At 37.1% G+C, this 26,121-nt stretch overlaps 1 protein-coding gene across 9 annotated transcripts in view; it reads right to left on the minus strand.

Moving 5' to 3' along the window:
* DMD (dystrophin) overlaps nucleotides 1-26,121 on the minus strand; it is a 2,668,835-nt gene that overhangs the window by 1,675,705 nt on the left and 967,009 nt on the right. For 5 of the 9 annotated variants that reach the window (XM_060407875.1, XM_060407871.1, XM_060407873.1 and 2 more), the window contains exons 8-9: nucleotides 7,887-8,068; nucleotides 6,409-6,540 (exon numbers count right to left, since the gene is read on the minus strand). In XM_060407875.1, coding sequence (XP_060263858.1) covers nucleotides 6,409-6,540; nucleotides 7,887-8,068 — 314 coding nt within the window. The remainder of the gene's footprint in view (nucleotides 1-6,408; nucleotides 6,541-7,886; nucleotides 8,069-26,121) is intronic. The other 4 variants (XM_060407877.1, XM_060407874.1, XM_060407876.1 and 1 more) reach the window with 1 other exon arrangement.

Raw genomic sequence — 26,121 nt, forward strand, 5'->3', positions numbered from 1 at the left:
TCTGAAAAAATTCAATCTCAATCTGAAAAAATTCAATACCCATTCATGATAAAAACACACCATAAGCTGGGGACAGAAGGAACTTATCTCAACACAATAAAGGACATACATGACAAGTCCACAGCTAAATATTTTCTCCCATTCTGTAGGCTACCTTTTCATTTTGTTGTTGGTTTCCTTTGTTGTATCGAAGCTTCGGTTTGGTGTAGCTCCACTTCTTTATTTTTGCTTTTGTTGCCTTTGGCTTTGGTGTCAGATCCAAAACATCATTAGTAATACCCACATCAAGAAGCTTACCAGCTTTGTTGTATTCTGGCAAGTTTATGGTTTCAGGTGTTATATTCAAGTCTTTTATCCATTTTGAGCTGATTTTTGTGTTTAGTGTAAGATAGTCTTCTTCATTCTTTTGCATGTATCTCATTTTCCAGTACCACTTACTGAAGAGACTATCCTTTCCACCCTGCATATTCTCATATCCTTTGTTATAAATTAATTGACCATACATGTATGGGTTTATTTCTGTTAAAGTATCCATATACTCAAAGCAGTCAAAAGAGTCAATGCAATCCCTATCCAAATTCCTATCACATTTTTCACGAAAACAGAACAAACAATTCTAAAATGTGTATGGAACCACAGAAGTCCCCACATAGCCAAAGCAATCTTGAGAAAGAAGACTAAAGCTGGAGACATCAAGTTCTCTGATTTCAGTTTATATTATAAAACTATAATAATCAAAATAGTACTGGCATAAAAAAAAAAGACACAGAGATAGAACAGAAGAGAGAGACCCAAAATAATCTCAATCTCTGTCAAAATTCCAATTGCATTTTCAGAAAATTAGAGTAAATAATTCTCATTTTTTTTTATGGAACAGTTAAGGTCAAAGCTATTTGAAAAACATATATTTGATAAGGGGTTAATATCCAAAATATATACAGAACTCATACAACTCAATAGCAAAAAAAAAAAAATCCAATTAAAATATAGGACAACACAGATAAACCTAGAGGACATCATGCTAATAAGCTAGATACAGAAAAATAAATACTATATGATCATATTATCTCATTATACATTGATTTTTTTTTTTAAAAAGTAGTAGTAGTCAAACTCATAGAAACAGAGAGTTGAAGAGTGGTTCACCAGGGGCTGCAGGGAAAAAATCACAGGAGTTATTATTATTATTTTTTAATGATACAGATCTTCCATTTTGCAAGATGAAAAGAATTCTGGAGATGGATGGTGGTGATGGTTAGATAATTTTATGAATGTATTCAAAACCACTGAATTGCGTACTTAAAAATGGTTAACATGGTCACTTTTATGTTATTTGTATTTGACCACAATAAAATATTGGGGGGAAAGAAAGAAAAAATGGTATCTTGCCTGGATTACTGCTATAGCATTCTAACTAGTCTCCTTGCTTCCATCCTTATTCTTTTAAGCCTCCTCTCCACAAAGCAGCCAAATTGAAATATCATGAGTTTATGTCACCCCTCCAATAGCTTCCTGCTGCTGCTGCTAAGTCGCTTCAGTCGTGTCCGACTCTGTGCAACCCCACAGACCAGCCCACCAGGCTCCCCCGTCCATGGGATTCTTCAGGCAAGAACACTGGAGTGGGTTGCCATTTCCTTCTCCAATGCATGAAAGTGAAAAGGGAAAGTGAAGTCGCTCAGTTGTGCCTGACTCTTAGCTACCCCATGGACTGCAGCCTACCAGGCTCCTTCGTCCATGGGATTTTCCAGGCAAGAGTACTGGAGTGGGGTGCCATTGCTTTCTCCAAATAGCTTTCTACCCCAATGGTAATAAAAATCTTTACTATTACTTATAAGGCCCTATGTGATCTGGTCCATTACTATGTCTCCAGCAATGTGCCCCTAATCCATGCCTTTCCTTGAATACTCCAAATATTCCCACGACTCAGGGATTTTGTATTATTTGTGTTTCTTCCTTATGTGTTTATCTTCCCAAAGGCACCCATACATCTCTCCAGTCTCTACTCAATATTTATTTTCTTAGTGAATCCTCTGACTACACACTGAAATTCTAACATTTTCCCACCATGTACTGCATATTCCACTGTCCTCTTTTATATTTTTACTTTTAGTATTTACTATTGTACTTCCTACTATATTTTACTTATTACATATTATTTCATTTTATTTGAAATTTTATTGTACTTATACAGTTTATCTTGCTCACATTATGACTCTCCCATGAGCACATGCTCTCCATCAAGGCAGGAATTATTTTGTATATTTGTTTAATTATGTGTCATTTGGTCCTATACCTGCTACATAGGTGATTAATGCATAAGTGTAAAATTATGACATAAATGAATACTATTCAATGTGTGAGAATAATAATAGAGAAAATTCAGTGGCAGTGTAATTAACATGAACTTGGTATTAGATAAATTTGAACTTGAATCCAGGCCCTGTCACTTATTGGTTAGGTCTTGAAATTTGGATTAAACTGACCAATTTGAAAAGAAGATATAAGTCATTCTAGGCTGAGAGATGGAGAAGGTGATGGCACCCCACTCCAGTACTCTTGCCTGGAAAATCCCATGGGCAGAGGAGCCTGGTAGGCTGCAGTCCATGGGGTCGCTAAGAGTCGGACAAGACTGAGTGATTTCACTTTCCCTTTTCACTTTCATGCATTGGAGAAGGAAATGGCAACCCACTCCAGTGTTCTTGTCTGGAGAATCCCAGGGACGGGAGAGCCTGGTGGGCTGCCGTCTATGGGGTCGCACAGAGTCGGACACGACTGAAGCGACTTAGCAGCAGCTGCAGCAGCAGGCTGAGAGAACCATAAAAGCTAAGACACAAAATTGCTTCACACCATGTAGGAGAAAAGTGATTTCATTTGGTTGGAGTAAAGAAAACATAAAATAGATTAGTGTGAAACAAGCATGAAAGTATAAATTGTTAATAGATCATGGAATTTATTGATGAAATTTGGGAGAATGGAATTGTCAGAGAGGCCAAAAGAAGTGAAGAAAGTTTTGTGAATTGCATTATTAAAGCTGTTAATAAGAAAATCTAATCTGATTTAGAGGGGACTAAGCTAAAAAGAGTGATATTGATTGCAAAGCTATTTCTGTAATCTAGAAGACATGCAGTGAGAGCCTGAATCAGAGGGCACTTATATCAAGGGGAATACCGAGGGGACATAACTTAGTGAAGAAATACGTGAAGAAAGAATTGACAACACATGTCTCCTTACTGAATATCAGATCACTACAGACAGAAGAGTATGTCACATATTTAAGTCTCAAGAACTGCTGAATAACATCTTCATTTACATAACCAAAAGGACAATAAGCAGGTTTGTCAGCAATGAAACAAGGTCCATTTCAGGTTATCACAGGTTTGAGAAATCAGCGGACACCAAGATATAGATACATATCAAAGAGTTGGAAATGAGGCTGTAAATCAAGAGAGACTGGAAGTAGTGAAGACACAGATACAATGATCATAGGGGCAGAGAACAAGTCAAGAGACTAAATCATACTGACAAGAGACAATGTATACAAAAAAGGTCAAAGGATCTCACACCAGACACTTATGCTAAGGGAGTTGACAGAGGAGTAAAGCCACATAAGGAAAGAGACACAGGACAGTTAGAGATGAAGAAGAAGCTGCTTAAGTCTAGAGGCTATAAGAAAAGTATTACAATGACAGTACAAAACCTGAGAGGTGATAAAAAGACACTGGATTTGGTGATGAAGTATAATTATTTGTTGAATAAACAAATGAATATATAAAGCATAGACTACAAAAAATGATCAGTGAAAGGGTCATAAAATAGTACATTCACAAGATAAAATGGAGTGGTGTGTCTGGAGAGAGGAGGTGTACACCTACAGGCGTTTTGGCTAGTGTGAGGTGCCTGGAAAAAGAGAGGAATGGAAAGCAAAAACAGATATTGGGGATTTGGGATATTAGATTAGGAGTAGAATGAGAGGTATGATCAAAGTCATAAAAATAGAAATTCAGTATAACTGTAAAAACGATGTCCTCCACTCAAGAATGGGTGGTAGTTAAGTGATACAATGAAGGAAAAGTTGGGGTTCACATCAGGTCCTATTTCTTCTTGGTAAATTATGAGAAAAACTGGTTTATAGGCAGAAATCCTGAGACAGGTCAGACTGCTTCACCTAAATACATTCACAAACTGCAATGAGTATAAATCAAATTTTCTAAGTTGGGACAGAAGGGGATAATTAATGTTTCTAAGATATTGGAAACTCTTAAGATAATTTAGGAATTTTATGTTTCCCATAGAGAACAGTCACCACATGGCTCTCCCTTCCGTTATGGAAAACTTAATCCTTCCTTATAGACCACCAGGTAAACATTTGAATGAAGCCCTCTGATGGAATCCAATCTGGCCTGTCATTTGAAGTGGATCAGATACAACCTGCAGGAGGCAGTACAGGCTCGGCCCCTCTGAGAAACGCTTCAGAAAAATATTCTCAGTAAATAATACACAAACTTCTCAAATCTAACTACATGTAGCACCATTGTCTACTGTGGTTCCTTTAAAAATAGGCAGAATATATCACTGCTCAACTGATTCATGTTTCTTCTTTTCTAAAGGATAACAATAGGTTTATTTCAGTGGCATCTGTTAAATTAAAACAGATAAGTGAACTGTTGAATATTATGATATAGTACATATTTTGTAATATTTAGACAAAGGGAGAGTGAACAAATACCATCTAGCAAAATTAAGTCCATTTATAATTACTTCATTAAGGAGTCATACGTGAGCAATGCCTTAATGAGATGGTAATGAGGTAAAAATGTGCTGCCAGAGTAGGCACTGGAGAAAATCTTCTGGAAAAGGCAGCCCAATAAACTGAAAATAAGGGGGAAAATACTTCCCTCTTTGTCTTGCCTTACACTTCTTTAGTTTAGGAGGAACGACACCTGTTTTTTAAGGCTTGGAATTTTCTTTTGGAGTATGGTGATTTTAAAAAAAAAAAGCCTAAAAAAAGCAAAAATAAAAAATTTAAAAAAAAAAAAAGCCTAAAGAGTCAGGGAGAGTCAGGAGGGTGCGAGAAGAGAAGAAAGGAAGGGTGGATGTACTACAAATGGAGATAAAAAATAGTCCGCTCTGAGAGTCATTATAAGGATTTTGCTAGTTCATATGATGTATACACATAGCATATAGTTAACAGTAATGTGTGCCAGAATTCTTTTCATTTACTGATTATGAAGAAACTGATGAAGTTATTTTGTTCAAGAATATACAATTGACCTTTGTGAAAATGTGGATGGGAATCTAATTAAAGATGAAGCTGAGTCACATAAACACTCTCACTCATCTCCTTTGTTCAACTTGGCAAGAAAACCAGCCAAGGATAAAGGGCATCAGGATGCCCTGAAATATGTTCCCTTGGGGAAATCTTTCGGTCTTAAAAAACTTTCAACCTCATGCATCAATTAACTGCTCCAAATAAATCACAAATTAAATACAACCACTATCTTAACAAAACTGATGAGTCTCCAATGAGATCAAGACAATAATTTCTAAATCCCCATTCACAGTGCTGTATTTACCAAAGTCATTTCTGCAAGAACTTTTCAAATTGTTCTTCTAAGCAAAATATATGCTATTTTCTCTTAAAAGGAAGTTTTATCAAGTCCAGCAATTCTAGCACACTTCATTTCCATGCTCTAACATGTAGAGGCTATAGCTTCTTATATTTTTCGGTTTTCTACAACATTGCAATAATGAAGGGAAACTCCACTGAGAAGATTTGTTACATGGAAAATATTGAATGGTGCATAGAATCTGACCTGTTTTGAGTGTGACTTTCTTGTATAAATACTACAGAGCCTGCTATCAAGTTTAAATTAGCCAAATTAAAATATATCAAGAAGCTTCCAGTTATATTTTTCTTAAATAGAATACAAATACATATATAGAGAGAGTGAATATATAATAAGGGTGTCTATATACAGAATACATTTCCCTTAGGAATCAGATATCTAGAAAAATCTACCCAAGTAATGTGACTAGCACATTATATGCATTTTCTCATTCTATTGAATGAGCTCTCTTTAATGAGCTTCATGATTTGGTATAACCATTGTAACCTTCATAAATGCTAATCTTACAGGTAATTATATAATGAGAGTACAAATCACTATTTTGAGAATCGTCAGTCATGAAGAATGAACATTGGTTAAACCTAGAGAGTTCTCAGTAGCAAAAACAGCATCCTGTCAAGTATCTAATACAACTGAGAACCATGAAATGACTCTGGATGAAGAAGGAGGAAAGAAAAAAAAAAGCACTGCAAAATTCAAACAGACACACAAAAACCATGTTAGGTTATCTTGAATGAAGAAGTTCTTTGGTTTGGAGAACAGAGAGTAAATGTTGACAGACCTGTGAAGGAAATGGGCTCCGTGTGGGGTCAGAGGTGGAGACATAAGCAGCCTGTGTGTAGGCATAGCTCTTGAAGCGAGGCTGAGGAGAGGAAGGAGTTCGCTCATAGCCCTGTGCTAGACTGACAGTGATCTGCAGAGGGGTTTGGGGAAGGAAGACAGAGAGGAGGAGGAGACAACATAAGTAACCCTGAAAGGAACTGCTTTCCAACACACTAGAAAAACAAACGGAAACAGTGAGCTGAAAAACGCAATCCTAAACACACGTAAGTGATATTCGAAACTGGTACCCTCCAAGCACTGCGGTGTGTTCAATGTCATGTCAGAAAGCAGGTAGTCAGGGAAGAGAGGAGGATGGGGTTTCATCATAAAGATTCCATACGGACACACCTTCAGCACGCATACAGGATGCGTCCCTGCCATCTGGCGAAAACAAGCATCCCAAAGCAATTTTCTCTGAACCCAAAGTAAACAAAACCAGAATTCATCATGTCAATACCCTGGAAAGGACTGGAGCTTTCATAAGCTAAAATATAGAAAGAGACACAGAGTATAAGAGACTCAGAGAGAAGATGAGATTTGAGAGACATTCTAACATGTATACTATCGGCAGTCTAGCAGATGCAATGCTTCTGGTGCTGAAGAGGATGTTTTTCATGTTTCATGTTAAAGATTTTAAAATTTAAAAATAAAAACTAAAAAAAAATAAAAAAAAAATAAAAAAACAACAACAAAACAAAACACCCTAAATATTCTTCTTGGGAAGAAGAACAAGACATGTAATAGAAGAATCCCACTGGATTCTATACAATGATATCATAGATGTCTTTACCATATGTATTCTCATTTAAATTTTACTTAAATTATTTTAAACTAATTTCATCTTACCAAAAATGTTACTTTGAGCATTCAAAATTTGTTAATACATCAGCAAGTTGCCACTAAAAGTAAGACATTATTATTAAACAGAGTACTTGCCTTTGCTCTTGGTCTAGTTCCCTGCTTTGTGCTCTAGCTGATGGAAAGTTTAATATGTATATGATTCTATCTTCTATCTTATGTCATTTTACACAATGGAAATACAATCTATTCTGTGTACTAAATTCTTATAAAATGGTGCTTACCAATAGCAGAGCATTTTAAAAATGTGTCTTGAAAACAACATTATAGTTCATGATATCAGGTAAAATTTAGGTTCACAGAGTCCTCTCTCTCATTTTCTCTCTCCAAAGACACACACAGACACAGACACACACACACACACACACACACACACACACACACTCTAAGCTAAGCTGTATATATACTTTTGCACATATATGCATGTGTGAATATATATATACACATACACACACAATGCTACATATATGCATATATGTGTATCTATCCACAGATAATATAGATATGCGTGTATTATAACTAAAATTCCATATCAAACAGGAAATATCATGACTATTAGCTATCTTTTCCATCTTTTACCTGTTGAGAGTAGTGCATTTGATGATGTAGTTGAAAATGTTCTTCTCTCGTAACTTTCGATGGCCTTGGCAACATTTCCACCTCCTGGATGGCTTCAAGGCTCACTTGTTGAGGCAAAACTTGGAAGAGAGATGTGACGTACATTAAGATGGACTTCTTATCTGGATAAGTGGTGGCAACATCTGTAAGCACATTAACACCACATATCAATTTTGGGTTTCTATGTCTGAGTCTCTAAAAGGGGATGAACAAATCAATGTTACAGGAAGAAGTTGGATTAATGAGCACTCGATTGTCCATGAATGTCCTCCAGAGACTAATTAGGACATGATAATCAGGCTTAAAATATACTTCCAATTTGGCAGACCAATGAGATGCACACTAAAGTTAATTTCTTTTTCTTGTTCACATAAAAACTTCATTCCGCAATACTTTTTCTGAAGTCAAATTGCCAAACCAGCCCATCTGAGAGAGTGGTTTTCATTAGATAAGAAACAAAAATAAAACACTGCATCTTCCTTACCATGGAAAGTTACAACAGTCATGTCAATTAAAATGGCGCACTGGTAATTAAACAATTACACCAAAGAGCTTAATGCCCTGGCTTCCAGTAAAGAAAGCTCGTACCTCCTAATCAAATTTTTGCTGGTGATTAAGCATGTAAAGAGCAAAATAATGTCTCTGTGTTGAAATGAGCCATGTATTTCTACAATCAAAATAAAATAAAACAACTATGTACCATATGCACAATGATTTGTAATATTCCTTAAGTATATTACAATTATTTATTTACATTATGGTACATCTGTTAAAGTCAGATGTCGCTTTCCTTCTCAGATGTTAGAGATAAATTTAAAAGTCCTTCACATAAAGTTGATCTGACATTATATCTTTTGCCACATCTAGGGAATGAAAGAAACCCAGCATTTAAAGTCAATAATAATTCATAATAACACATACAATAAGTGGCAGCTCCTTCAAAAGCTTCTTTTGCTACTTGGCATTACAATTTACCCACTGTGCTCATTCCAGGGAACCAAAATGTAAAAATAATCCTTTATGTGAAGTGTATCATTAATCCCAGAAGTGTTAAAACATAAATCCTGGCAGGAGGCCAGGACAACTTAGCAGCAATGTGCCAGGCATTTCTCTTGCCATAAATTTATCCTAGCTCAGCTAGCATGAAAGGATCTGTTTTAAGTTAAATATGTATATTCTGATCAGGTTTCTGATTATAAGTTAAAAAGCCAAAAGTCAAATTTCAAGTCCAAAAGCATAAAAAGAGGTTGATCAGGTCACTCAGTCAAATTCCTCCACAAGTTACAGGAACATGATTAACCAGCACAACTATTTTTAAAGTATTTTTTAAAGGAGTTAAGGAGGAGGGAAAAGCTAGCTAATGTTCCTTGGCCTGCTTCTATCCATAGTATAACACAGTACTTCTTAATTTTTAATGTGCATATGCATCACCTGGGGATCTTTTTAAAACTCAGATTCAGTAAGTCACAGGGGCAGCCTGAGGCCCTGCATTTCCAACAAGCTCCCAGGTGATGCTGAAGCTGTTGGCTCGAAGGCCATACTTAGAGTAACAAGGGTCGTAAAAAATGACACAGAAACACACTCTCGTATTATCTTCTGCATCATTGTTTTGCGTGCTTGTTTTCAGAAGATACTTATTGGACACTTAAATGCATCAGGCTTTGAGGTACAAAGGGCTTCCCTGGTGGCTTAAATGGTAAAGTATCTACTTATAAGGCAGGAGATCAGGGTTTGATCCCTAGGTTGGTAGGTTCCCCTGGAGAAAGAAATGGCAACCCACTCCAATATTCTTGCCTGGAGAATTCCATGGACAGAGGAGCCTGGTGGGCCACAGTCCATTGGGTCGCAAAGAGTCGGACAGGACAAAGTGACTAACGCTTCAGAAGTACAAAGCTATATAATACATGGTCTCTGCTACCTAATATAATTTAATTATTAGCCAATGGATGGTGAAGATAATTTTTTGCAAATATTTTTTAGGAAAGAACTACAGAAAACTTTGTGTATAAATTCTGCCTTTCTCAAAAAAAAAAAAAAATCTTAGTAGCTTAGCTTTGAGATTCTACAATCTCCCTATCATTTCATAATTGTTTTTCAAGTGTTCTTTGTATGGTAGATATTATACTTTACACCATATGTTTCTGAAACTCTAGAAGGTTTTCTTGCTTCTCACTAATAACTAGTCAAGTTTATCTTTAATGAGCAAAATTTAGAATTCAGTTTATTCTTTAGTGCATTAAATAAAACCACGCTGTGAGAAAGGCACTGAATTTTAAAAGGCTGTCTGTGTAAATAAAAAGGTCCATGTCTATTTACTGCTATATTAGATATGTGAATGTGTATAACTGGCCTCAGATACACACTATGATCACAAGAAATAAAGGTAAAAATAGATCAAGCAGTATTTCTATTGCTCCAAGCAAATGTCAAAAATTTCAGCACATGTTATCTACATAAAACATCTTTTGGATGAATGTGAATATTCATAAATATTAATTACTACAATCACAATTTGACCAAACTATTGATTTTTTTCCCCCAATCTATCACCATCCTACCTCTGAAGCTATACAGGATTCAGTTGCACCAGTAGCTAGAATTCAGTGTTTCTTTTTTTTTTTTTATAGAAAGGGATTCAGATATTCTAAAATCAGCTGAATTCCTTCCAAATATATTTACTAAAGATGTATTATACTTTAAATATTTTAATGGATTATCCAGGAGGTTAGAATCCTTGAATGCTGCTTACAATTTGGAATGATAAAATAAGTAAGAAGAAAAGTATATTACAGTACAAAGCTAAAGAGAATTTAAAATCTGTTCCACTTATTGGCACAACCAGTGCTTTAATAAGTTCAGAAAAAGGAAGAAATCATATCTTACTGGAAGATCAGATAATTCTTTATGAAAAGAAAACTGAAATAAATTTGTATAGGATTTAATTAGCTGGAAATGGAACAAATGTATTCCTCCACTGTAGAATGTATTCCTCCAATGTAGAAAAGCATGAGCAAAAGTGTTGAAGTAGAAACAGATTGGGCTTCCCTGGGGGCTCAGGGGTAAAGAACCCACCTGCAATGCAGGTGGAGACACAGGAGACATGGGTTTGACCCCTGGGTCGAGAAGATCCCCTGGAGTAGGACACAGCAACCCACTCCAGTATTCTTGCCTGGAGAATCCCATGGACCGAAGAGCCTGGCAGGTCACCATCCGAAGGGTTGCAAAGAGTCAGACATGACTGTGTGACTGTGCTCAGGGACACATTAGACAGGCCCCAGGAAGAGTGACTTTGAGTGTCTTAGCCACGTAATTGAGCTTAATAGGACAAAATGGGAAGCTTGCATGTAAAACACTAAGGGATCATCAAAGCAAAGTAGTCAACTTGGCCTTAGTTCAATAGGTTGGAGAGTAACTAACTGCTTCTGATCCAGATTGTGACATCATTGCATTTTTTGTAAAGTAAAACCATTAAGTACAGAATAGAAAGAAGGAGGAAAAAAAAATAGCATCAAGTAGAAGGCTGAGACCCAATCCAGACAGGAGGTGTTATGGAACTTAAATAGGCTGTGTTATGAAAACAAGGGAATGTGTGATAGAAATTCTAAGATCCAAAATAACTGTATTCAATTTCAATTCATTTACTCCACAGTCTTTGCAGATGCCTGTATACAAGATTCTGCCCTAAGCCTTGAGGGCAGAAAGATTAATAAACTGAAAATGAAATGGAGGAGGAAACTGCTTGTTCTGTAGCTATAGCAACAAATAGCTACCAAGACAAGTTTCAATCTCATTTAATCAATGAACAATTACCTGCCTACAGAGTCTTGATCATGCTTTCCCAGGCCAACCAACATCAACCCCTCCCTTCTGAGGGGCCAATCAGAAGTGCACTTGCTCCAAAATGAACAAACTTATGAACACAAACCAATTAACTGTGGTCTCACCTGAGCAACCAACCATGCTTCTAAGAGTGTCCTCAACCTAATCCCTAGTCTGAATGTCCACAATCTCCTGACCTCTGGGTTTCCCCTCAAATCTAAGGATTTAAAGAAAGTGAGAATGACGGGATGCAACTTTTTATTATTATTATTACAAGACATGAAAATGTATAAATTGAAAGAAGTGGGTAAATCCCCAAAATAAGAACTTAAAATTATATGAAAGCTATCTAAAACTCTACTATATAATGGATTCAGTGCCATAAATGCTTAATCACTTTTATTTATTTATTTTTTTTGCTTAATCACTTTTAATCCAATCTTTGAAGCCATTTCAGAATGGAAATGTTAAACTTTTAATATTGCCAGAAAATTATTTATGAACTGTAACTTTGATTCTGATGAGTATTTCTACAGTCATCAGAATTTTGATACTGAGGACTATAATGGAAAAAAAAATTACTTAGGGAAGTTCTCTATTTTTCAAAGAAATTGAAGCCCACAGGGGTTTGATGGCAAGTTCAAAAGCTAGATCAAGTCCAAATTAGAACTCAGTCAGTGTATCATACTTTTCAGTACCTTACCTTCATTTTTTTCAGAGAATGTGATCTTAATTCATTTGAGAACTGAGACGTTCAAAGTCATTATCTAAATCATGACCCTGTGATCCATGTGGTTCCATTATCAAACATCACCTACACTCTCCCTGGAATTAGTGATTTCTACTTCTAATAAGTGAGGTATAACAAGAGTAAATACACATTAAAAATGCAACCTCAGTGGCAATCAAAGAAATGCAAATTAAATAAACATGAAGGTGTCTAATTATACTCCACTGTCTATCAAATTATCAAAGAATGACAAAAGGGTAACAATCGATCTGGCAATAGCATCAATGAAGAATATTTTGCTATGTCTAAAAACAATCATATTCAATGATCCAGTAATTTTCCTTTTAGGAATCCACTATAAGGAAATAATTAGAAATTTACATGAAGATTTATGTAAACAATGTGAAAGTTAAGCTCTATTTACCATTAGAAAAGATTTATCACACAAAAAAGAAATGCAGACCATTTCAAATTGCTTAGTAGAAAATTAGAATCAGAAATGATCAAGTGTATAATTACTTATGAATATTACAAAGCCATTCAAAATGCTGCTTTTGAAGAATATTTGATAATATGTGAAAATAAATTCTTAATAAGGTAATAGTGAAACAGAAGGAAGTGTAATTTATGTAGAATATAACAACAACTTGTGGAAAAGATTAGAACATACTTTAAGACATTAGTGAAGTGGGTATGGTGGTGGAATTTAAAATAATTTACTTTTTCCCCTTCATCCTATCTATATCTTCCACACTATTCTATACTCACTAATTTTATAATTAGACACTATATTCTATAATACAAGTATCTGCTAAGATCAAAGAGACAATAAAATCAAAGTTGTACAAAGTTTTCTTTTAGTATGCCCTAAAAAGTACTTCTCCAAGAAGTCAATGTGAATGAGTTTGGTAGGAAACTGGTGTTTTCAACATAGAACTGTTCTTATCGTAGTGCTTGCCTGGTATCTCAGCTGGCAAAGAATCTGCCTGCAATGCAGGAGACACCAGTACAATTACTGGGTTGGGAAGATCCACTGGAGAAGGGAAAGGCTGCCCACTCCAGTATTCTTGGGCTTCCCCGGTGGCTCAGTTGGTAAGGAATCCACTTGCAATGTGGGAGACTTGGGTTTGATCCCTTGCTTGGGAAGACCCCTTAGAGAAGGGAATGGCTACCCACTCCAATATAATGGCCTGGAAAATCTTATCTTGGGCAACCAACCTACTGATTAGCCAGCTGCCAGGTACAACCTTGACACACCTCTGGGAAATCTAAACAAGAGCCTCCACTGTCTCTCAGGTGAGTTTTCTGCCAGGAGAAAGGCAGGAATTGAAATAGTGGGTTATAATGCATATCATGTGCAATCAGAAAGAAGCAGGATTTCAAAGGTAAGAGATTTATAAATGTGAACTCACAAAGTTTGTCAGCCTTTTAAAAGTTACATTAAAAGTTTAAAAAGATACCATTAACAAACGGTGATCAGAATGAATGTGGATCATTTCCCACTAAAGTTGTATTAGGAACAAAACAATCAATAAATTTACTGTAAGAGAAGGGGAAAGGGTGAACTGGAAAGAAGAAACTTGCAGTACCCAATGAGGCATGGTCAGATAGCTCTAACTATGAAAATGTGAATGCATGCTTTTAAACACAATAAAAATGCTGTGTTTGCTAAAATAACCAAATGCACAGATGCGAAATTCTGAAGAACTTATTGTTGAAAGCAAAGGAGGTTTATACTTGAGGTCTATAAATAAAGAGATACTGTCATAATGTCATCTGATCTCTAAGCACTAGAATAAACTGTAGGTGATACCACAGCAATGGACTAATTCATTAAAGTGTTAGATTGTTATTTTCAATTTTAGTATTTTTCATCCAGCACTCCATTCTACACACATGCATCTTCCATTCACAAGTCACTTTACACAGTGGATATGCAGCATTCTAGTAAGAAAATAACTCACACAGGCCCCCTCCCATTAAATTCTTTGAAATTCTACCATACATTCTTCCCTCACTAAATTAAGTACCCTTTAATTAAGCTGTTCCATAATTTTAGCACTTCACTCACTGATCCAAGTTGCTTTTATCATCTAATAACAATCCTTCTCATTAAAGGGCTATAAAATATAGTAATGAAAGTAATTTGTATTGATGAAGATTCAGTTTCATAATAAAATTAATGCTAAAAGTATAGGCTTTTATTTATACATGAGAAAAACTAAACACTTTCATCATTTAAACATCTAATTATTCCTTTCAAGAAGCTTACGGTATAGCTAGCAGAAAACTATGACTGTAGTGTTGGTACAAGTGAAAAACAGTGCTCAAGATACATAATGCTTACCTAGGCTCTAATAGGGAAAAACTAAAGCAAAAATCGGGTGGCTTACAGGAGATACCCTCCACACTAGTTCAGTTCTCTGCTCATTAACCAATCAATGCTAAAGCTACTTATGCAAATATGAACTGTGCATTCAATCCAATAAATAATGGCAACTGGAAATGATCTGATTCTGCAAAGTATGGAATTTGACATTGTCTCATATGACAATATGATATACTGAAAACAAATAGTTAATGAGTTACTACTTTGTACCAGCCTAGTTTTTGAATATATAGATATATATTCTGGTCTTTGAGGATATAATGGTAAATAAATAGGCCCAGAGATCTGGTCTCACAGTTCTTTGACTCTAATGGGGAAGCATAATTAAAAATAAATTATTTCAAAATCCTCAATTTACCATCTGCCAGTTTATCCTTAACCCCTAGTTCTTGTTACTTCATTGTGTATTTTTAAAAATGCCTTCCATGTTTGGGAATGCATGTAAGAATTAAAGATTTTAAAATTTAAAAAATAAAAAACTAAAATTAAAAAATATAAATAAAAAAAATAAAAATGCCTTCCACAAATGTACTACCTTTGCTAGGCTTTATAATAAGTTATAAATATGCAGAGTACATCATGAGAAATGCTGGGCTGGAAGAAGCACAAGCTGGAATCAAGACTGCCAGGAGAAATCTCAATAACCTCAGATATGCAGATGACACCACCCTTATGGCAGAAAGTGAAGAGGAACCAAAAGCCTCTTGATGAAAGTGAAAGAGGAGAGTGAAAAAGCTGACGTAAAGCTCAACATTAAGAAAGCTAAGATCATGGCATCTGGTTCCATCACTTCATGGCAAATAGATGGGGAAACAGTGGAAACAGTGTCAGACTTTATTTTGGGGGGCTCCAAAATCACTGAAGATGGTGATTGCAGCCATGAAATTAAAAGACACTAACTCCTTGGAAGGAAAGTTTTGACCAACCTAGATAGCATATTAAAAGCAGAGACATTACTTTGCCAACAAACGTCCGTCTAGTCAAAGCTATGGTTTTTCAAGTAGTCATGTATGGATGTGAGAGTTGGACTGTGAAGAAGGCTGAGCGCCGAAGAATTGATGCGTTTGAACTGTGGTGTTGGAGAAGACTCTTGAGAGTCCCTTGGACTGCAAGGAGATCCAACCAGTCCATTGTGAAGGAGATCAGTCCTGGGTGTTCTTTGGAAGGAATGATTCTAAAGCTGAAACTCCAGTACTTTGGCCACCTCACGCGAAGAGTTGACTCACTGGAAAAGACTCTGATGCTGGAAGGGATTGGGGGAAGGAGGAGAAGGGGACAACAGAGGATGAGATGGCTGGATGGCATCACTGACTCGATGGACGTGAGTCTGAGTGAACTCCGGGAGTTGGTGATGGACAGGGAGGCCTGGCGTGCTGCGATTCATGGGGTCGCAAGGAGTCGGACACGACTGAACGACTGAACTGAAATAAGAGTGAGTCTGTAGTGTTAAGACCAAACATTCTGCTAGTGTGTAAAACCAAATATACAGAAGCTGGTGGGTAAAGGTCAATTAAATGGAAATTCCCAATCATTCCTGATGTAATAAGTTTCAAACAAACCATTTTTATATTGAAGGTTTTTTTAACCAAATAGAAAATATTTTCTATGTGCAGCTAATCAAAGTGAGAATTATCTTTTAAATTTTCAATTTCATAAGGCAACATATTTCCAAAACTCCCTCTTCCATCTACTCATTGAGTTTATACACCCATTCAAATTTATACATACACACACACACACACACACACACACATAGTACACACACATTTTAAAAAATAACCCTGAGCACTGAAAACCTTAGAACAACTTTTCAGGACATGTCCACTAAAATCAGGAGACTAGAAAATAGCTTGACCTAACAAATGGATGTTAATCAGTGTAGGAGACTATTGATGGAAAAACATTTGTACTTTCTTACAATTCTCTCTACATGCCTATTGTGGGAAGAACTATTGGAGTTTCCATTTGAGAAGGAACTATTTTGGCTCAGTGACATTTAACTCTGCTTCCTTAATTGTCACCTGCTGATCCTGTGCTTTGCTTCTGATCTGACCAAACTGACTTTTTTTCCTACTGCTAGAAAAAGTACAATAGGTTTCATAAAGAACCCCACATAGTAACGTTAATAACACAGAATATTCTATTTCTACCCCCTTGTTCTCTACATTGTGAGAAATGATACTTGATAAATAATGAGGCCAGAATAAAGATGCTCATTTCACTTGACATAAATTTCACTGGTTATTATTGTGTTTTCTGCTATGATTTGGGATTTAGAAATATGTCTGATGGTGTAAGGGCAGTTCCAAGGCAAGTTCCTCAGTGATAACAAGCTTAAGGCAGAAACCATATATTAAACCAATCTTTTTGCAAAATATTATAAAAAATTTAACCAACAGGCTAAGCTCTTTGATATGAAGTGGTAATTTTTTTAAATCAAATCATGGTGCTGCCCCTTACAAGGAAGAGATTGTGGCAGTTAACTAATTCCTCATATATCCCAGTTTCTATCTGAAAAATGAGTCATATTATTGCACAAATGTCTAGTGATGATGTTTGAGAGAAAATGAGTGTACAGAGTACTTTAACCACTATTTGTTGCGACATGTTTGAGTTGGAACATAATTATAATTTCGGAGTTTGCCTGCACTGATACATTCACCAAATGTTTGTGGCATGCTTACCATGTGTAATACATGACCATCAACTCACTTGAGAATAAATCATTTTGATAATTAGAATGGTTCCATTGCCTAACTCCTAGGGTAGAAACTGGTGGATTATGGGACAACCTGAAGACAATCAACAGGGAGGTGAAACTCTCAGACACAAAGCATTTATTATGGGGGAGTGAGGTCTGCATCATGGTGAATATGAGGGATGGCACCATGGCAGCACCAGGAACTATATGCTGCATCAGAAGGGGCACAGTGTTTAGTAAAACATCATCACAAACAAACTTCATAAACAAATGGCAAGATAACTGATGACAGAAGAGGTGTTCTTGAACTAATATCCAGTTTTGTAGTTTTCTAACTGAAAACTGGACCCAGTGGCCAAATGGCATGCACTTGAGTAGTCCCTAAGCACTAGCAGAAACATGCCAAAGAAACACCAAATAAATAAGGGGCCAACTTTCATGTCTTTTCAAATTACAGACACACATTTGGCTTTTATAGTAAAAATAAAATTTCATTTGAGTATGAGTTTTTAAATTCTACCTATGTAATCAGGGGTTCCCAATTATATGCACAATAATATGCATGGATGATAAGTAGCTTTTAATATAACTTTTAACATGAAGAAAAATTATAATTTAATACAAGTGAAGATAATCATGTGAAAAATGATGGAGAAAGATACAAGTACAAAAGTGAATAAGCATCAGAAACCATATAATAAGCACATATTAAGACAATGATAGGAGGTAACCTGTTATCCAAGAGACTATAATTTTGAATACTGAATAGAATTATATGTGTGTGTTGAAAAACACAAGATAAATGGAGATATAAGGTGGAATAAAGGGCCACCGTGACTAGTAAGAGAGCACTATTTTCTACGATCCTACATACGGTGTTTGGATTTTAATTCTCAGAAAAAAAAAAAAAAAAACAACTCGTCTTCATACCACTAATCACAGATACTGAGACCTATGCCCACCCACTTGTTCTTTCCTCTTCTTACAATTAATATGCTCCCATTTCAATAAAGGCAAATCTCTTTAATGTAGTTTTCCTTTACTATTAATCCTCAATTCTTCCTCAGCCTACACACAGACTTTCCTAACTCCCACTTGAAAGATAAAGCAGACTGCGAACAAACAACTTTGGTATGCTGGTAAACTCGTTTTCAAAACAAACAAAAACCAACAAAGAACAAACAAGCACAGTAACAACAAAACCCTGACTGCAGTGTTCACCAATCTCCATGGCATAAATCCTCCTACCATGGCTCAGTTCAAGTTACCCATGGTTTAACAGTTCAGTTCAGATCAGTTCAGTTGCTCACTCGTGTCTGACTCTTTGCGACTCCATGGACTGCAGCATGCCAGGCTTCCCTGTCCATCACCAACTTCTGGGGCTTACTCAAACTCATGTCCATTGAGTCAGTGATGCCACCTAATCATCTCATCCTCTGTCGTCCGCTTTCCCTCCCACCTTCATTCTTTCCCAGCATCAGGGTCTTTTCTAGTGGGTCAGTTCTTAGCATCTGGTGGCCAAGGTATTGGAGCTTCAGCTTTAGCATCAGTCCTTCCAAAGAATATTCAGGACTGATTTCCTTCAGGATACACTTGTTGGGCTTCCCTTGTGGTTCGGCTTGTAAAGAAATTGCCTGTAATGCTGGAGACCTGGGTTCAATCCCTGGGTTGGGAGATCCCCTGGAGAAGGGGCTACCCACTCCAGTATTCTGGCCTGGAGAATTCCATGGACTGCGTGGAGAATTCCACAGTTTATGGGTTTGGAAAGAGTTGTACACAAGTGAGTGATTGACTTTCACTTTCACTTACAGACTTTAGACTTTCTTGGTAGCTCAGACGGTAAAGCATCTCCCTGCAATGTGAGAGACACAGGTTCAATCCTTGGGTTGAGAAGACACCCCTGGAGAAGGCAATGGCAACCCACTCCAGTACTCCTGCCTGGAAAATTCCACAGACAGAGGAGCCTGGTAGGCTATAGTCCATGGGATTGCAAAGAGTTGAACATGAAGGAGCGACTTCACTTTGTACTGTGTACTAGACAGGTTGGATCTCCATGCAGTCCAAGGGACGCCCAAGACTCTTCTCCAGCACCACAGTTCAAAAGCATCAATTCTTCGGTGCTCAGCTTTCTTTATAGTCTAACTCTCACATCCATGCATTACTACTGGAAAAATCATAGCTTTGACTAGACAGACTTTTTTTTTTTTTTTAAATTTTAAAATCTTTAATTCTTACATGCATTCCCAAACATGAACCCCCCTCCCACCTCCCTCCCCATAACAACTTTCTGGGTCATCCCCATGCACCAGCCCCAAGCATGCTGCATCCTGCGTCAGACATAGACTGGCGATTCAATTCACATGATAGTATACATGTTAGAATGTCATTCTCCCAAATCATCCCACCCTCTCCCTCTCCCTCTGAGTCCAAAAGTCCGTTATACACATCTGTGTCTCTTTCCCTGTCTTGCATACAGGGTCGTCATTGCCATCTTCCTAAATTCCATATATATGTGTTAGTATACTGTATTGGTGTTTTTCTTTCTGGCTTACTTCACTCTGTATAATCAGCTCCAGTTTCATCCATCTCATCAGAACTGATTCAAATGAATTGTTTTTAACGGCTGAGTAATACTCCATTGTGTATATGTACCACCGCTTTCTTATCCATTCATCTGCTGATGGACATCTAGGTTGTTTCCATGTCCTGGCTATTATAAACAGTGCTGCGATGAACATTGGGGTACATGTGTCTCTTTCAATTCTGGTTTCCTCGGTGTGTATGCCCAGAAGTGGGATTGCTGGGTCATAAGGTAGTTCTATTTGCAATTTTTAAGGAATCTCCACACTGTTCTCCATAGTGGCTGTACTAGTTTGCATTCCCACCAACAGTGTAGGAGGGTTCCCTTTTCTCCACACCCTCTCCAGCATTTATTGCTTGCAGATTTTTGGATCGCAGCCATTCTGACTGGTGTGAAGTGGTACCTCATTGTGGTTTTGATTTGCATTTCTCTAATAATGAGTGATGTTGAGCATCTTTTCATGTGTTTGTTAGCCATCCGTATGTCTTCTTTGGAGAAATGTCGATTTAGTTCTTTGGCCCATTTTTTGATTGGGTCGTTTATTTTTCTGGAATTGAGCTGCATAAGTTGCTTGTATATTTTTGAGATTAGTTGTTTGTCAGTTGCTTCATTTGCTATTATTTTCTCCCATTCAGAAGGCTGTCTTTTCACCTTGCTTATAGTTTCCTTTGTTGTGCAGAAGCTTTTAATTTTAATTAGATCCCATTTGTTTATTTTTGCTTTTATTTCCAGATTTCTGGGAGGTGGATCATAGAGGATCCTGCTGTGATTTATGTCTGAGAGTGTTTTGCCTATGTTCTCCTCTAGGAGTTTTATAGTTTCTGATCTTACATTTAGATCTTTAATCCATTTTGAGTTTATTTTTGTGTGCGGTGTTAGAAAGTGATCTAGTTTCATTCTTTTACAAGTGGTTGACCAGTTTTCCCAGCACCACTTGTTAAAGAGATTGTCTTTACTCCATTGTATATTCTTGCCTCCTTTGTCAAAGATAAGGTGTCCATATCCTCCTCAAACTCTTCCAGAAAATTGCAGAGGAAGGTAAACTTCCAAACTCATTCTATGAGGCCACCATCACCCTAATACCAAAACCTGACAAAGATGTCACAAAAAAAGAAAACTACAGGCCAATATCTCTGATGAACATAGATGCAAAAATCCTCAACAAAATTCTAGCAATCAGAATCCAACAACACATTAAAAAGATCATACACCATGACCAAGTGGGCTTTATCCCAGGGATGCAAGGATTCTTCAATATCCGCAAATCAATCAATGTAATTCACCACATTAACAAATTGAAAAATAAAAACCATATGATTATCTCAATAGATGCAGAGAAGGCCTTTGACAAAATTCAACATCCATTTATGATAAAAACTCTCCAGAAAGCAGGAATAGAAGGAACATACCTCAACATAATAAAAGCTATCTATGACAAACCCACAGCAAACATTATCCTCAATGGTGAAAAATTGGAAGCATTTCCCCTAAAGTCAGGAACAAGACAAGGGTGTCCACTTTCACCGCTCCTATTCAACATAGTTCTGGAAGTTTTGGCCACAGCAATCAGAGCAGAAAAAGAAATAAAAGGAATCCAAATTGGAAAAGAAGAAGTAAAACTCTCACTGTTTGCAGATGACATGATCCTCTACATGGAAAACCCTAAAGACTCCACCAGAAAATTACTAGAGCTAATCAATGAATATTGTAAAGTTGCAGGATATAAAATCAACACACAGAAATCCCTTGCATTCCTATACACGAATAATGAGAAAGTAGAAAAAGAAATTAAGGAAACAATTACATTCACCATTGCAACGAAAAGAATAAAATACTTAGGAATATATCTACCTAAAGAAACTAAAGACCTATATATAGAAAACTATAAAACACTGATGAAAGAAATCAAAGAGGACACTAATAGATGGAGAAATATACCATGTTCATGGATTGGAAGAATCAATATAGTGAAAATGAGTATACTACCCAAAGCAATTTACAAATTCAATGCAATCCCTATCAAGCTACCAGCCACATTTTTCACAGAACTAGAACAAATAATTTCAAGATTTGTATGGAAATACAAAAAACCTCGAATAGCCAAAGCAATCTTGAGAAAGAAGAATGGAACTGGAGGAATCAACTTGCCTGACTTCAGGCTCTACTACAAAGCCACAGTCATCAAGACAGTATGGTACTGGCACAAAGACAGACATATAGATCAATGGAACAAAATAGAAAGCCCAGAGATAAATCCACACACATATGGACACCTTATCTAGACAGACTTTTGTTGGCAAAGTAATGTCTCTGCTTTTCAACATGCTGTCCAGGTTGGTCATAGCTTTCCTTCCAAGGAGCAAGCATCTTTTTATTTCATGACTGCACTTACCATCTGCAGTGATTTTGGAGCACCCCCAAAATAAAGTCTGTCACTGTTTCCATTGTTTCCCCATCTATTTGACATGAAATGATTAGACCGGATGCCATGACCTTAGTTTTCTGAATGTTGAGTTTTCAGCCAACTTTTTCACTCTCATCAAGAGGCTCCTTAGTTCTTCTTCACTTTCCGCCATAAGGGTGGTGTCATCTGCATATCTGAGGTTATTAATGTTTCTCTCAGCAATCTTGATTCCAGTTTGTGCTTCATCCAGTCCAGCTTTTCACAAGATGTACTCTGCATATAAATTAAATAAGCAGGGTGACAATATACAGCCTTGATGTACTCCTTTACTGATTTGGAACCAGTCTGTTGTTCCATGTTCAGTTCTAACTGTTGCTTCTTGAGCTGTATACAGATTTCTCAGGAGGCAGGTAAGGTGGTCTGATATTCCCATCTCTTAAAAAATTTTCCACAGTTTGTTGTGATCCACACACTCAAAGGTTGTGCCATAGTCAATAAAGCAGAAGTCGATGTTTTCTGGAACTCTCTTGCTTTTGTGATCTCTGGTTCCTCTGACTTCTAAATACAGCTTGAACATTTGGAAGTTCATAGCTCACGTACTGTTGAAGCCTGGCTTGGAGAATTTTGAGCATTACTTTGCTAGTGTGTGAGATGAGGGCAATTGTATGGTAGTTTGAACATTCTTTGGCATTGCCTTTCTTTGGGATTAGATGAAAACTAACCTTTTCCAGTCCTGTGGCCACTGCTGAGTTTTCCAAATTTGCTGGCATATTGAGTGCACCACTTTCATAGCATCATCTTTTAGGATTTGAAATAGCTCACCTGAAATTCCATCACTTCCACTAGCTTTGTTTGTAATGATGTTTCCTAAGGCCCACTTGACTTCACATTCCAGGATGTCTGGCTCTAGATGAGGGACCACACCATCATGATTATCTGGGTCATGAAGATCTTTTTTGTACAGTTCTTCTATGTATTCTTGCCACCTCTTCTGCTTCTGTTAGGTCCATATCATTTCTGTCCTTTATTGTGCCCATTTTTGCATGAAATACTCACTTGGTATCTCTAATTTTCTTGAAGAGATCTCTAGTCTTTCCCATTCTATGGTTTCCCTCTATTTCTTTGCACTGATCAATGAGAAAGGCTTTCTTATCTCTCCCTGCTATTCTTTGAAACTCTGCATTGAAATGGGTATATCTTTCCTTTTCCCCTTTGCCTTTAGCTTTTCTTCTTTTCTCAGCTATTTGTAAGACCTCCTCAGATAACCATTTTGCCTTTTTGCATTTCTTTTTCTTGGGGGTGGTCTTGATCACTGCCTCCTGTACAATGTCATGAATCTCTGTCCATAGTTCTTCAGGCACTCTGTCTATCAGATCTAATCCCTTGAATCTATTTGTCACTTCCACTGTATAATCATAAGGGATTTGATTTAGGTTATACCTGAATGTTCTGGTGATTTTCCCTACTTTTTTCAATTTAAGTCTGAATTTTGCAATAAGGAGTTCATGATCTGAGCCACAGTCAGCTCCCAGTCTTCTTTTTGATGATTGTATAGAACTTCTCTATCATTGGCTACAAAGAATGTAATTAATCTGATTTTGGTATTGACCATCTGGTGATGTCCTTGTAGAGTCTTCTCTTATGTTTTTGGAAGAAGGTATTTGCTATGACCAGTGCATTCTCTTGGCAAAATTCTATTAGCCTTTGCCCTGCTTCGTTTGTACTCCAAGGCCAATTTGCCTGTTACACCAGATAGCTCTTGACTTCCTACTTTTTCATTCCAGTCCTCTATAATGAAAAGGACCTTTTTGGGGTATTAGTTCTAGGTCTTGTTGGTCTTCACAGAACCATTCAACTTCAGCTTCTTCAGCATTACTAGTCAGGGCATAGACTTGGATTACTGTGACACTGAATGGTTTGCCTTGAAAATGAACAGAGATCATTCTGTCATTTTTGACATTGCATCCAAGTACTACATTTCAGACTCTTCTGTTGAGTATGATGGCTACTCCATTTCTTCTAAGGGATTCTTGCCCACAGTAGTAGGTATAATGATCATCTGAGTTAAATTCACCCATTCCAGTTCATTTTAGTTCACTGATACCTAAAGTGTTTTCACTCTTCCAATTTCCCTTGATTCATGGACCATAATTCCTGAATTTAACAATCTGCTCCTGTGAGCCTGTAGGATCACGTTCGTTCAAAACAACTTTTGAAATGTTTAAGCTATATTCTTCACACCTACTTTCCTACCACTGCTCCCCACTTCATTCAATTCATGTTTACCCAGCATCTTATATATGCCAAGTCCTGTCCCAGATGCTGGGAATGAATGAATACAGTGAACAGAGCAATGGTTCTGTCCTCATGAGGTCTAGATTTTAGTTGAGACACAGACAATCACAAAAGCAAATCTCAAGCTTCTAAGATTACAAGTGCTATAGAGAATAATAAAATGGGTAGGCAATGGGTGTGGTCAATATTTTAAGGAAGATGGACTCAGAAGGCATCACTGGGTAAGAAGGGATGAGAGAACTGCCTTCTGTCTCTCTACTCCTCTAATGGCTACAGTGCTGCCAAGCCTAATGGGTTGCTTTTCTATCTCCATATTATTGCGTAGCTCACAGTTTCACAGTAACACTCACATTCTTAAACTGCTTTGTTTTCCTTAGATTCTTTGACACTATATTTTTCAGATTTTCTATGGATCCAGCCATACTTTCTCAGGCCTTCTTTCTGGTGCAACCCATTTAATTAATATAAAATTTTGGAGTGAACGTAGAGGTTGGATCTCAGTCTTTACTATCTACACTCACTCTTCCCTAGGTGATATCACCCAATTTTCTCTTCTTCTGCCTCCTCTCTCTTTTTTCCCTCTTCCTCTCTCTAAAATATTACATAAATGCTAGTGCTACTGTTAGTCACTCAGTCATGTCCGACTCTTGGTGATCCCATGGACTGTAGCTCGCCAAGCTCCTCTCTGTTGGGGTTTCCCAGGCAAGAATACTGGAGTGGGCTACCTATATGCTAATGATTCCCAAATACCTATCTCCAGTTGAGACCTCTGTTTCCTCAGGAGACATCTCAAATTTGTTACACACAAAATAAGGTTCTCACTTCTCTTTGAAACCATTATTGTTATTTAGTGGCTAGGTTGTGTCTGATTCTTTCGCAACCCCATGGACAATAGCCTGCCAGGCTCCTCTGTTCATGGAATTCTCCAGGCAAGAAAACTGGAGTAGGTTGCCATTTCCTTCTCCAAAGGATCTTCCTGACCCAGGATCAAACCTGTGTCTCCTGCATTGGCATGAAAATTCTTTACCACTGAGCCACGAGGGAAATCCTCAAAACCATTAGTATCCCCATTAATCACCACCTCCCAATATGGCTACAATATTCATACATTCTCTCAGGCTGTAAAGTTAGCAATTGCCCTTGAGATTTTTTTCCTGCATTCTCTCATTTGATCTATTATCAAATGATGCCTTTTCTGCCTCTAAAAGGAATCCATGTGTGCACTCATCTTCATGCTATTACTATTTCACCCAAGCCATGATCCTGGCCTTCTGGGT

This window comes from Ovis aries, chromosome X, assembly GCF_016772045.2.
Source record: "Ovis aries strain OAR_USU_Benz2616 breed Rambouillet chromosome X, ARS-UI_Ramb_v3.0, whole genome shotgun sequence".
Lineage (NCBI taxonomy): Eukaryota > Metazoa > Chordata > Mammalia > Artiodactyla > Bovidae > Ovis > Ovis aries.